This window comes from Balaenoptera physalus (assembly GCF_965194825.1).
Source record: "Balaenoptera physalus genome assembly, chromosome: 12".
Classification (NCBI taxonomy): Eukaryota; Metazoa; Chordata; class Mammalia; order Artiodactyla; family Balaenopteridae; genus Balaenoptera; species Balaenoptera physalus.
This window is the reverse complement of record NC_138897.1, coordinates 84,718,940-84,732,222: the sequence shown is the minus strand read 5'-3', so window position 1 is coordinate 84,732,222 and position 13,283 is coordinate 84,718,940. Positions and strand designations below refer to the sequence as shown.

Genomic DNA, 13,283 nt, shown 5'->3' with positions numbered 1-13,283 from the left:
AACCTTTTCCAAGCCTGCAATTTATCTTGAGGAGACTATTCACATCACTTTTTACAGGCTGGATTATGCTCTGACCTGGCACATTAATCTCGCCGAATAAAATAATAATAATCAGAAAAAGGGAGCTGGACAGTTGCCAGGGAGGCATTAATAACTGTCGCCCACACCTCGGAGGTGCAGGGAAGGGGTGCCACCTCCCATCCCCGCCCCCTGGCCCCCAGCGGTGCCCGTCGAAGGGGAAGGAAGTGAGGTAGCCATTGCCTGAACTTGGGGGAATTTTATAGAGATGGTGTACGGGGACATCGCTCCTCAGTCAACTCTGAGGAATTTTCCGAGCAAATCCAGAGAACTTCCATGGGAGGGAGTGTGGTCTAGTAACTCCCTCCCAGAGCAGGGGTTCTGGAATCAGACTGCCTGAGTTCAAATCCCCACTCAGCCACTTATACACTGTGTGACCTTGGGCTACTTCTTAACCTCTCACTGCGTTTGTGTTTTCCTCTGGAAAACAGGGATAAAACCAGCAACTGCTGGGAGTGTAAAATGGTGTAGCTGCTGTGGGAAACAGTTTGGTGGTTCCTCAAAAAGTTAAACATAGAATTACCATATGACCCAGCCATTCCACTCCTAAGTATTTACCCAGAAAAACTGTGTTCAAACAGATACTTCTACACAAATGTTCAAAGCACTGCTATTCCCAATAGCTAAAAAGTGGAAGCAATCCAAATGTCCATCAATGGATGAATGGATAAACAAAGGGTGGTCTATCCACACAATGGAATATTATTCAGCCATTAAAATGGAATGAAGTGCTGATTTCTGCTACAATGTGGATAAATCTTGAAAATATTTCAAGCTAAGTGAAATAAGCCAGACACAAAAGGTCACATAATGTATGACTCCATTTATATGAAATGCCCAGAATAGGTAAATCCATAGAGGTAGAAAGCAGATTGGTGGTGGCCAGAGGGAAGGGGGAGTGACTGAATGGGTACGGGGTTTCCTTTTGGGGTGATGAAAATCTCTTAGGACTAGATAAATGTGATGGTTGCACAGCACCGTAAATGTACTGAATGGCACTGAATTGTATACTTTAAAATGATTGCTGGGACTTCCCTGGTGGTCCGGTGGAAGACTCCACGCTCCCAATGCCGGAGGTCTGGGTTCGACCCCTGGTCAGGGAACTAAGATCCCACATACCGCAACTAAGCCCGTTGCCAACTAGAGAAGCGCACAGGCCACAATGAAGACCCAGCACAGCCTAAATAAATAAACAGACAGACAAATAAATAAATAAATGTCAGTTCTTGAAGACCACCGAAGCCAAAATAAACAAACAAATAAATAAATGTCAGTTCTCTCTAATTTATAAAAAGAAAAGAAAAGAAAAGAAAAGAAAAGAAAATGATGGCTGGTTAATTTTACGTTATGTGAATTTTACCTCAATTTTTAAAAAACCCACAAAACAACAGCACTTGCCTTGTGAGACAGATGTCAGAGGGAAAAGGGTTAGAGCAGGGCCTGGCCCACATGAAGGGCTGACTCCACATTAGCTGTTCCTATCGCCATCAGCGTTGTTACTCTGAGGTTTGCAATCTCTGGCAGGTTATTTAACTCAGTTTCTGCTCTGTGCAGAGAGATATCAACAGTATCCACATCCCAGGATTGCTAAGATTAAACAAGACGATGTCTTCAGTAGACTATAAACTCCATGAGTATGTGGATTTTTGTCTACTTTGTACTTTGATACTGATGTATCCCTGTGCCTAGAACAGTGCCTGGCACACCGCTGGCATTTAGCAACTATTTCTTGAACAAATGGCAGTGCTTAACACACTGCCTGACTCCTGGTAATTGTTCAGCAACGTTTACTTGCATTTATTACTATTGGTCTGGTTGCTGCATTTCTTTGAAGGTTTGCTGCATGTTCCTTTCTAGCACAGGGAAGTGAGTACTACTTTGCCTTGTAGATTTTGGTGTCTTCATGACAGAGGTGTCTGGACACCTACCATATACGAGAGGTTTGAGCTGAGCTGACAATGGAGTCTAAGCTCTCACTGCGGTTACAAGAGGAGGTGATGAGAGTTAGTGTAGTTGTCTAGACTATCAACTCATCCACTCACCCATCCATCTACCAACCTGTCTGTCCATCCTTCTAAATAGCCATCTGAATATCCATCTACCCATCCATCCAACCATCCATCCATCCATCCATCCATCCATCCATCCATCCATCCATCCAAGTACCCATCCATCATCTATCTAAATATCCATCCATCCATCTACCCATCCATCTATCCACACAATCACTGGACTATCCATCTGTCCACATATCCACCAACTTTCCCATCTAGCCATCCAATTCATCCATCTACCTATACATCCATTCACCCATCCATCTACCCACCCAAACATATATGCATACATACAATGAATGCTTCAGAGTGCATATCAGATGCTGGTGATGCATCAACAAAGAAACCAGATGCATTCATTTCCTGCTGTCACAGAGGTTACAGTCGAGCAGAGCAGGCAGACAATTAAACAATCAATTATAGTCAGGGTGGTGAGTGCTGGAACAGGGGAAGTACAGGGTGCTGTGAGAGTCCCCAGTAGGGGCACCATACCTCACCTGAAGGGGCAGGGGAGGTTTCTAAGAGGCTGTGATCTGCAGGAGGAGCGGGAGTTGGTTAAGACACAAGAAAGGAAAAGGGTCTTTGAGGTAGAAGGGCAGCACATAGCTGACTCTGGAAGCTGTAAGGGTTAGTTACTCAGTCTCAGTGCCTCAGTTTTCTTATCTGGAAAATGGGGTTAGAACATCTACCACATGTCAGATTGGGACTAGTTGGTGTATGGAAGGAAATGAAAGAAGAAGCATCTGGCTGAAGCACAGGGAACAGAGGGAAGAGGGGCAGGAGAGAGTGAGAGGAAGAGTAAGGATGCTGGATAGGCAGATGGGCTGCAAAGCCTCACCTGCTTCCTCTCCAGGCAATGACAACCCACCCCTCATTTCACCCACATACATAAAGTCTTTTTATGTTTGCAGCATCTCAAACGGGGTTTTGTAAACATCTCTATTTTCTAAGGGAAGAAACATGTTCAGGCACATGTAATGACTCACCCAAGGCCCCGTGGCTGGAAAGTGGCAGGGTCAGGAATGGCCCAGGAATTCCGACATCCATTCAGTGCTGGGCAGATGATCTCCTGACGTGGCCATGGCCTTGGGAGTTGGAAGATGTGAATTCTGATTCTATAACTGACCAGCTGGGTGTTTTTTGGACAAAATATCTCACCCCTCTTTCAGCCACAGTACAGGGTAAGTGAAAAAATGGCCACCCAAAGATACCAGGTCCCAATCCCTGGAAGCTGTGAATGTGACCTCATCTGGAAAAAGGGTATTTGAAGACACAATTAAGTTAAGGCTCTTGGCACGGGGAGAGTATCCTGGATTGTCTGGGTGGGGCCCAAATGCAGTCACATGTATCTATATGAGACAGATAGAAGGAGACGTCATACACAGCAGAGGCCAGGTGAACCGCAGAGGCAGAGACTGGAGTGATGCCGCCATGAGCTAAGGAATGCTGCCAGCTACCAGAAGCTGGAAGACGCAAGGAAGGGTCCTCCCCTAACATCCAGCACCGCCCCCACACCTCTGACACCTAGATTTCGTTTCAGTGACACTGATTTTGGACTTCTGACCTCCAGGACTGTGAGAGAACAAATTTCTATTGTTTTCAGCCCCAGACATGTGGTTATTTATTATAGCAGCCACAGGAAATGAATACAGTGGGCCCTCTGTATCCATAGGTTCCTCGTCTGTGGATTCAACCAGTCTCACATAGAAAATCCGAGGATGCGGAACCGCAGATATGGAGGACCAAATGTAAGGGACTTGAGCATCCACGGATTTTGGTATCCGAGGAAGATCTTGGAACCAATCCCTCGCAGATACTGAGGGATGACTGTACTCAGCTTTTCATCTAGAAAGAGGTGATAATAATCTCACTCTCACTCAGAGGGGTGTTGAGAGCCTTACATGAGTCAAGACATGGGAAAGAATCTAGCAAGAACCAGAATGCACTAGGCAATGAGTAACCATTCTCTGTCTGTTTTCCTTATCTTTCTCCCATACCCACTTTGAGGTACAGCTTGGGCCCCGAAGCTGAAGCCCTGGGCTGGAGTCCCAGCTCTACCACTTAATAGCTGTCTGCCTGCTCAACCTTCCGTCTCCTCCTCATCAATGACAGTAACTGTACCTCCCTGAGAGGAATAGCAAGAGGCTACATAAGGTAATTCATACATGAAGTGCTCTTAGTACAGTCTCAGGTACACAGTCGGTGCTCAATAACTGCGAGCCATTATTATTCCAGGCAGTCAGTGCGGAGCCAGCTTCCTCACATGCCTGGATTCACGTCTCCTGCCTTCAACAAACTGCCACAACTGCTATGAAGGAAAAGGTTCAGGGCATCTAGAACCCAAGGGGCACTGAACCCAAGGAGGGGCTCATGGGAACCCTGATTTGTAGCCGGTTGGTCAGAAGTACAGGTGACAACTTGGGGCTGGTGACTGGCATCTGAAGTGACAGGGGCAGTCTTGCGGGACTGAGCCCTTATCCTGTGGGATCTGACAGTATCTGGAGGTGGATAGTGTCAGAACTGTGTTAAACTGAAGGATACCCAGCCAGTGTCAGAGAATTACACGATGTGTGGAAAACCCACACATCTGGTGTCAGAGGTATTGAGTGTGTGTGTGTACAGAAGAAACACAGGAGTGTGTTTTTCCTATACACATGGCCAGTGATTTTATCAGTTGTCACTCAAGACAGATGGTCAATTCCAACCTGCTCTTCTGCCAACCAATGCCTGGGACAAATTCTGAGCTTTCTGACCTAACTGTGATGTCTTTTCCTCATACTGCTCAGTCCTCTGAATTACAATGATTATCCCCCAAGACCTCTTCATCCCAACACCTCCTGCAGGCCTCTCCCTAAGGTACACTCCAAAGAATCATTGCCACCAGTCTGCTTCCTGTGTCCATGGGAGGCATCACTCATGGATCACAGAGTCCTTTTCTTCTGAGCCTCGGTACCCTCTATATAACATGCCTCAGAAGCCACAAAGAGTCAAAAACCTCTGAGAGCCATCCTTCCCTGGGAGAAGCAGGACCCAGGGCATGTCAATGTGCTTTTTTTCCTTTCTCGGGTGAAATTTAGATGAAAATTGCATCAAGGCCAGCTTTGAACAACAAAACTTAGGAAATGCACTTGGAGAGCAGAGGCGTGACAAGAAGGTGGTGACAATAAAGAATGATGCTCAGCTTCAAGGGATGACGAGAGGGGGGAGACAGGATCTACTAGCTCAGGCTCTGTTCATTTGACGCACTGACATTAGCTCTGCCCAAGTCCAACCTTTCCTTCTCCAAAAGGCGTCCTGAAACCCCTGCATGATTGGCGTGATGGGCCTACCTTGGACTTGACAGCCAGGATGATCTTGGGCAGGGCCACGACAAGGCACTTGAGGGCGATGGTGATGTACTTGAGCACAAAGTCTGCGATGCCCACGATCCACAGCAGGTCAAAGAAGTCCAGCGTCTCCAGGTTGGGCTTCAGGAATATGAGGCTGGGGGATGAATCAGAGAGTCAGGATGCTTACTTAGGGTCACTGGCCCTTAGGGGCCCTTCTACTCATTCTGGGAGCCTTGTAAATATTACCTGTAGAAAGAGCACTAAACTGGGAGTCAGATATCTGTGCCCTGTTCCTGAATCTGCTATTAACTTGCTGTGTGACCTCAGGTGGGTATCTTAACCTCTCTGAGCCTCAGTTCCCCTGAGAGTTAAATGATGAGATTGGCCTAGAGCATCATTAGTTAAGGTCCCCTCCAGTTTTATGGGCCACAACAGGCTTCACAAGAGGAAACAAAAGGAAGGAAGGAAGGCCGACCAATAACATGAAGGAGGGAGAGAGAGAGAGAAGGAGGGAGGAGGGATTTGATGTGCAGACGCTGTGCTAAGCAATTTACTCACTGTATCTCATCGTCCTGCAGAGTGAGCACTGCTCATCCCCACTTTATAAATGAGGCACTGAAGCTTGGAGACGTGAAGTTAAGTCGCCCAAGGTCACACTGCATGATAAGCATATGGGCATCAGTATCAGAAAGACTTGAGTTTGGATCCAGGCCTCTCCATTATTGGACCCTAGGCAGATAACGTTCTCTCTGTAAGCCTCAGTGTTCTCATCAATAAAATGGGAATCGTTCCCTCCCTCAGTGTTACTGGTGGGATTCAATGAGATAATAGGTATACTACAGACTCTGCCATGCAGCAGTGACAATGATAACAACATCTCTACGAGGCAGGCACTGTTATCTACCCATTTTGCAGATGAGAAAAAAGAGGCACAGAAAGGTAAATGAACATGCACAAGGTCCTACAAATATGATGGAACGGTGGTGGATTCGAAACCAGGTGTCCCGACTACAGTTACTGCTCTCAATCCTTATTCCACAGCAGTGCTACTCGGACTATGTAAACCCATTTTACCCATCTGTGACCAGGTAAGTCAACCTCACACTCAATTTCTGTAACTTCCCTCACTGGGGACAGACAACAAGTCATTCTCGAACGGGCACTGATCCATAGACCACATGCTGAGTAGCACTGCTCTCCATCACCTCTGTGGATGATGATGTTATTCGTATTAATAATATCTCGGCTCTCTACATCATGCTGGCCCTGCTCTACATGCTTTACATGTCTCAAGTCATTTCATCTTCCCAAAGGCTCTATGTGGTAGGCACTATGATTATCGCATCTTGAGCTGGGGAATCTGGAGTGCTTCGACATGGAGTCACCGCCCACGGCATCTCAGCTAGAATGTGGAGCTAGGATTGGAACCAGCATCCAAACTGTGCTGGTCCCCTTGCTTTTCTTCCCGCCAGATTAGAGGCTCCAGGCAAAGGCCACTCCGAGTCCTGCCTGTCCACCAAAAAGCAGGGGACAGTGCACACAGCCCAGAGTGAATGATTTCTAAACACTTCCCACATACTCTGCTGGGCTGGTGGAAAACGGCGCAAACTGAGGCCCCCTGAGGAGAGCATCCTAGGAATGAACTGGTCTATTTTTGTACTTTTATTTTTAAAAGTCAATTTCTATTTAGAATAAAGTATCTTTGAAGAGGGAGAGTAGGGCTAAATCAATGAAAATAATCTATCTTTGCACTCTCTCACGATACCTTTGGTGTCCTTCCACATCTGAGCCCTGTCTCTGTGGGATGCCTCGTCTCCAAGTCTGAGTGGCATCCGAGTTACGATATGGGGAGAGGCTGGCAGCCCTGAGCTCCCCTTTTTGTCTCTGCTCTTGTCCCTCCCTGGGCATAACCCAGGCTGGCTGGTTGACTTCCATGCCCTGCTTCTCTATTATGCATCTCTGATCGCAAAAGAAATGAAGATCTGCCCTCCACTTTCCATTTTATCTCAGAGACACCAATCTGCTAAATTCACCCAGATAGGTTTGAGTTCATTGTCTTGGAGTTTTTTCTGTTTTGGCTTTTGGAGCCAGAAAGATGCCCAAGTGTTTTTCCGCAGATTGATCACTAAGTCCACTTATTTCTAATGTACACTATGAACTTTAATGGATGGATACATTTTATTGTCAGTTTTCTGCCCCATTAGCCATCACCTCCAATAGATAAAGTAATTTATCGTAAAAGAATAATATTATGATATGATTATGACATATCAAATGTTTCACAGTTTGCCCAGTACTTTTCACATATTATTAACATTTGGCCTCTCTAATAATTAGCCTGTGGGTGGGTAATGACCCTCAGGTGGGTAAGGCAGAAATTAACTTGCTCCCGGTTTCACAATGCAGAAACTAGGCGAGGTTCAAAGAGGTTCCACTATTTGCCAAAGGGCACAAAGCTGGTATGTGGCAAGACTAAGAACCTCTGACACTGGTCATCAGACTTCAAATCCTGGGATGATTCAAACTCTCTGTTACTTACTGGGACTAAGGCTTATTAGAAAGGGTTTCATTAAGCCAAAGTTTCCTCACCTGTACAATAGCGACAGCACTACCCAGCTGAGTGGGAGGGCAAAATAGGATAACGGCTATTGGTATCATTTACAAACACAGTCTAGACCACTGACATCAATAAGGAGGGAGGCTCAGCTCTGTTGCTTTTCTCCTAGGTCACTCTCTTTCTCATTGTGTGCTGCCAGTTTGACTCAGCACCGGTTTGATGAGGGCACAGAAGTCTGAGCCTGTGAATGTGATCATGCCCAGAAAATGGCATGAGCTGGAAATTCCTCCACGGTTCTGGGAAACTCCATCTCCTTTACCCTCCACCAGGACCTTGATCTTCTGGGCCAGGCAACTAATGCAGTGTGTGGGATGCATGTTGATGCCTTGGAACTAACTTCCCAAATTGCTTTCATGCAACTTCGGGTGGCCCCAGAAAGTGGTGAAACGGGTCACTCCTCAAAGTCCATTTTTAAAACAGATGGACATGATCTGAAAGCTTGGCTTGAGTTTCCACCCTGTGCTACAGACCATTACTGGCCAGTCCTCCCCGACCACACACTATGTGGCTACTAGAAAATGCAAAATTACACATGTGGCTTGCATTATATTTCTATAAAGAATTATGCTCTAGGCACGTGTATATGACAGCAGGGTGGGATTTGAAAGTTACAACATGACCTAGAGCTACTGCATTGTTCTCAAATGAAGGGGCTGTGGGTCCCGAGTCCAACAAAGCCCCCCACTTTCTCACTGGGGGTCAGACTCCCCTGCTCACCTGTTATACAGCTGCTGGGAACTGAACGTGTAGAGCACATACAGGGTGTTTCCCGCCAGAAAGGCTAAGATCCACAAAATGACCAGCACCGACCTCTTCTCCTAGAGACAAAGCAAGAGATCTGTGGGGATGCTGAAACGCCAAAGGTGCACCTGGCAGAATATTCCAGAATGTTCCCCGACAAGGGGCAACTTTTCCCTTTCTCAAAGGTTTGGAGGAAGCAGGGTTAATGGTGAAAGGAAGGGCATTGGCATCTTTCCATCCCACTGGAACCTAAGGGATGGTTACAGAGAAGGTAACAGAAATGTGTGAACCTGCTTGGAGAACTATCCAGAGAGTCAGGAGGGCACCATGGTTAGCAAAACTGATTCTGGAGCTGGGTGGCCTGGGTTCAAATCCTTGGTCTATTATCTGGAGGTTGTCCAACCCTGGGCAATTACTTAAACTCTCTACATTTCTCTTTACTTGTCTGTAAAATGGGTATACATTGTATCTCTCTTATAGAGTCTGAGAATTAATGCACATGAACTGCTTAGAACAGTGCCTGGCATGTAAGAAATGTTAGTTTACATTTGCTGTTAGGAACTGAGGCACAGAGAAATTAAGTAACTCTGGCTCAAGGGCACATGTTTTAAGCTCCGGTGCCCTCATTAAAAAATGAGGTTTTGGGACTTCCCTGGTGGCGCAGTGGTTAAGAATCCGCCTGCCAATGCAGGGGACATGGGTTTGAGCCCTGGTCCGGGAAGACCCCACATGCTGTGGAGCAACTAAGCCTGTGCGCCACAACTACTGAAGCCCATGCTCCAGAGCCCATGCTCCACAACAAGAGAAGCCACCGCAATGAGAAGCCCGCGCACCACAACGAAGAGTAGCCCCCGCTCGCCACAACTAGAGAAAGCCCGCGCGCAGCAACGAAGACCCAACGCAGCCGAAAATAAATAAATAAATAAAAAATTTTTTTTAAATGAGGTTTTGTTAAGGATTAAGTAAACTTGATAAATGTAAACATTCAGTCTGGTACAGGCTCACATTTCAGGCTCACTAAATGGTAGGACTTGTTGTTTTGACTTTACAACCCAGCAGTAGATTCAGATCGATAGGTTGGAAACTTCTGTTCTAACTTTTTCCGGCATGGACCTTTGGGCTACTGCCCTGGACTGACCATTCAACATAGGGCCACATTTATAGGATTAAATTCAAACTCGTACACATGGATGTCAAAGCCCTTTGCAATCTAGCCCCGTTTCTCTTTCTCCAGCCTTGTTTCTGATTAGTCCCCAGGAAGACAAGCTGGGAAACCTTCTCAGTTGGCTGTTTCTCAGTAGTCTCTCAGCCTGACAGCAACCTGAGGAAATTTCTAGAGGAGGCGTAGAGCAGGGCATTCCTGCCTGTGTACCCTGGGATACATAATCAGACCGCCGTGCTGCTGACAAGCTGAAAAGCTTGTCTTTTCCTGGACCAGGGCGGCTGCATTGCTGGAATAAGATGAGGTCATAACTTTCCCAGTGTAACCTTCCCTGTGGTTTCGGTAAATGCTCCACTGTCTCCAGACACAGCTCAGAGCTCAACACACTGTTACAACACACATTTCCATAGCGCAGACGAAATAAATGCATCTCCATCCACCCATTATTCCAGGAGTGGTCAAGGTTAACGGCCTGAGAAACCACCTCCAACCAACCAACTGCTCTTATCAATGTGATTAATCCACTCGGCAGCCCTTTTTATGCCAATAAATAATAGATTCCGGTTTAATCCCCTGTAAATCCAAACCAAAAGTGGAAGAGAAAGGGAATTAGCAATGCCCCGAGAAGCCAGACTCTGAAGGACAAATGGGGTACTTCTCCAGTAGTAAGTGAGATTCCTAAACTTACTAAGAGTCATGCAGACTCCCTTCCACTGAAATATACACAGACAGGCAAATCATCACCTGTGTCTTCATAGGGTTCAAAGACCCCTAGAAGCCTGTCCATGGATACAGGCATCCCCTTGCCCCTAAAATTCAAGTCAAGGCACCGTGCGGATGTTACTGCATCTGAGAAAGAGCCAGCCCCAATAGCCTCCACTGTGACATTGAGCAACCTGCTGTTCTAATAGCAGCAGAAAGGGGTCTGCATGAAGAAGATGAGACTAAAGGTCAAGAAGAACCTCTGGCTCCATGCCCAACTCCAGACTTCAATGTGCTCATGTATCAAATAAAGACTGAGCTGGCATCTGTGCCTCATGGACGCCTAGGGGCTTCTGAGAAAGCAGATGACCCCAAAGCAGGGTCAGAGAGGATGGTGGCTATTATAGGATCACATGTGCAGCAGAAAACATAGGCTTGTTAAAAATAGCTCAATTAAGTTGTTCCTATGAGCCAGGCACTGCACTAAACACCTTCCATGAACCATCTCCTTTAATCCTCTCGATGGGTGTATGAAGTTGGTGTGGCAGTTCCTTTTCCAGAGGTGGCACCTGAGGCTGAGATCAGCGAGGTAACCCATCCAAGGGCTTGCAGGAGGGTGGAGGAGCTGGGATTTGAATCTGGGGGGGAGTACAGGCTCTGGGCTCAATGCCTGGGTTCATATCCTGATGCCACCCTTCACGCTGGCTGTGTGGCCTTAGGCAAGAAACTTATGGCTTAGCCAAGAAATTCTGGGCCATTGTTCCCTCATTGGGAAAATGAGTTCAGAATGATTTTGCCTCCCTCCCAGGTTGCTGGGATGAATCTGCAAGAGGAGCTGTGTAATGGGTCCAGCATCGTGCTGGACACGGTTAGTGCTCGGCAGATATCAGAGGGCATTCGGGATGATGGTGGTGAAGCCGTAGGGCCACCCAGCAGTGCCCGTGGGGCGGCCTTAACCATGAGCGTGGGTTGGAAGTGAGCTAACTGATTGAATGCCGGGAGGATAAGGGGGATGGGCCAGGGGCACATGGGGAGAGGCTGCTGTTGGAAGGGAGAAGGATGGCACATCCGGGGATCTGCCCAGGGTGGGCGGCAGAAGAATGGCCTCCCAAAGGTGTTCCTGTCCTAATCCCTGCAACCTGTGAATATGTTAGGTTACATGGCAAAGGGCAATAAAGGTTGCAGGTGGAATTAAGTTTGCTAATCAGCTGACCCTGCGTGGGGGACAGTCTCCTGGATTACCCAGGGGGGGTCCAATGTAATCACAAGGGTCCGTAAAAGTGGAAGAGGGAAACAGAAGAGGAGAGTCAGAGGGAGATGTGTCTATGGAGGGATGGTCACAGAGATGCAACGTTGCTGGCTCGAAGAAGGAGGAAGGGGCCATGAGCCAACGAATGTGGGTGACTTCTAGAACCTGGAAAACACAAGGGTCCTCTGAACCCTTCAGAAGGAACATAGTCCTGTTGACACGTTGAACTTAGGCTAGAGGGACCCACTTCAGGCTTCTAATCTACAGAACTGTGAGTAATCCCTTTGTGTTGTTTTAAGCCACCGAGTTTGTGGTCATTTGTTACAGCAGCCCCAGGAGAGTAATTTACCAGGTGACTCACCTTTAGAGAGACCTGTTCCCGGAGCGTGGAGTTGGCATAGGCGAAGGTGCTGGCCATCCCAATGCACACGGCAATGCCTGCAGGACAGAGGAGGGGCCGAGACCACCCACTTAGACTCGTCAGGCCCGGCCCGGGCTTACTAGGGACACATCCTTGGTCCCCTCGGGGTTGATACGCTAACCACAGAGGAGAGAGAAAAATCCCATTTCTGGGGCATTCGGGCTGCCATGTGTATCACTGGGAACCCCAAGCCACTCTGAGAAGAGGCCTCTGACTTAGGGATGGGATTGAGGCCACTGTGGGCATATTTTATAGAACCAGCTAGAAGCATCGGCTGTGCAGTCCGGTAAGACCTGTGTTCAAATCTCGGCTGGGACTAATCACTGCACCTCTCTGAGCCCCAGTTTCCTCCTCTGTAAAACAGACAGAATAATAACAGTACTTAACTCAAGGAGGGGTACTGCTTACAGTGTACAATCTCTACCAGTTAGTAAGTGGTGCCTATTATTATTTCTACTTTCAAAAAGAATCTGAGGCACGTTATTTGTAATAAAAGCATATGTAGAAAAAGACCACAACACCATAAGAAATTGAAGTTTCATGTTAAAGGGGAAAGAATTCCTAGCTGACCAGGAAAATATGACCCTTGCAGAGTAGGGAAAAAGAACTGAATTTTATTCCACAATTTAGCAAGCTACCATCTTGGAATTCTCCCTAAATAGGGATTTTCGAATCCTACTTTTTGTTCCCTGTGGAAAGGATTCTGCTTTCACATGACATGCAGAGTTCCCACACTTGGAGTTCACTTTTACTTTTTAAATAGTACGTGTGTTCCAGGCATTCTTTCAGATCTACTTTGTAAAAGATGTGTTTCTTCATTAAAAACATATAAAATCAAAACCAGTAACCCCACAATCTCTTCTTGTACTCTTCTCTTTGATCAAACAAAAAAGCCTGCCAACTGAGAAATAAAATGACCAAACTTGAGAA

The 13,283-nt window shown here is 46.8% G+C and overlaps 1 protein-coding gene across 3 annotated transcripts in view; it reads right to left on the bottom strand.

Annotated features, from left to right (window-relative positions):
* Nucleotides 1-13,283, bottom strand: part of RNFT2 (ring finger protein, transmembrane 2) — a 62,364-nt gene that overhangs the window by 39,826 nt on the left and 9,255 nt on the right. For all 3 annotated transcript variants that reach the window (XM_082416846.1, XM_082416844.1, XM_082416845.1), the window contains 3 exons: nt 12,294-12,370; nt 8,796-8,896; nt 5,462-5,615 (listed from right to left, as the gene is read on the bottom strand). In XM_082416846.1, coding sequence (XP_082272972.1) covers nt 5,462-5,615; nt 8,796-8,896; nt 12,294-12,370 — 332 coding nt within the window. The remainder of the gene's footprint in view (nt 1-5,461; nt 5,616-8,795; nt 8,897-12,293; nt 12,371-13,283) is intronic.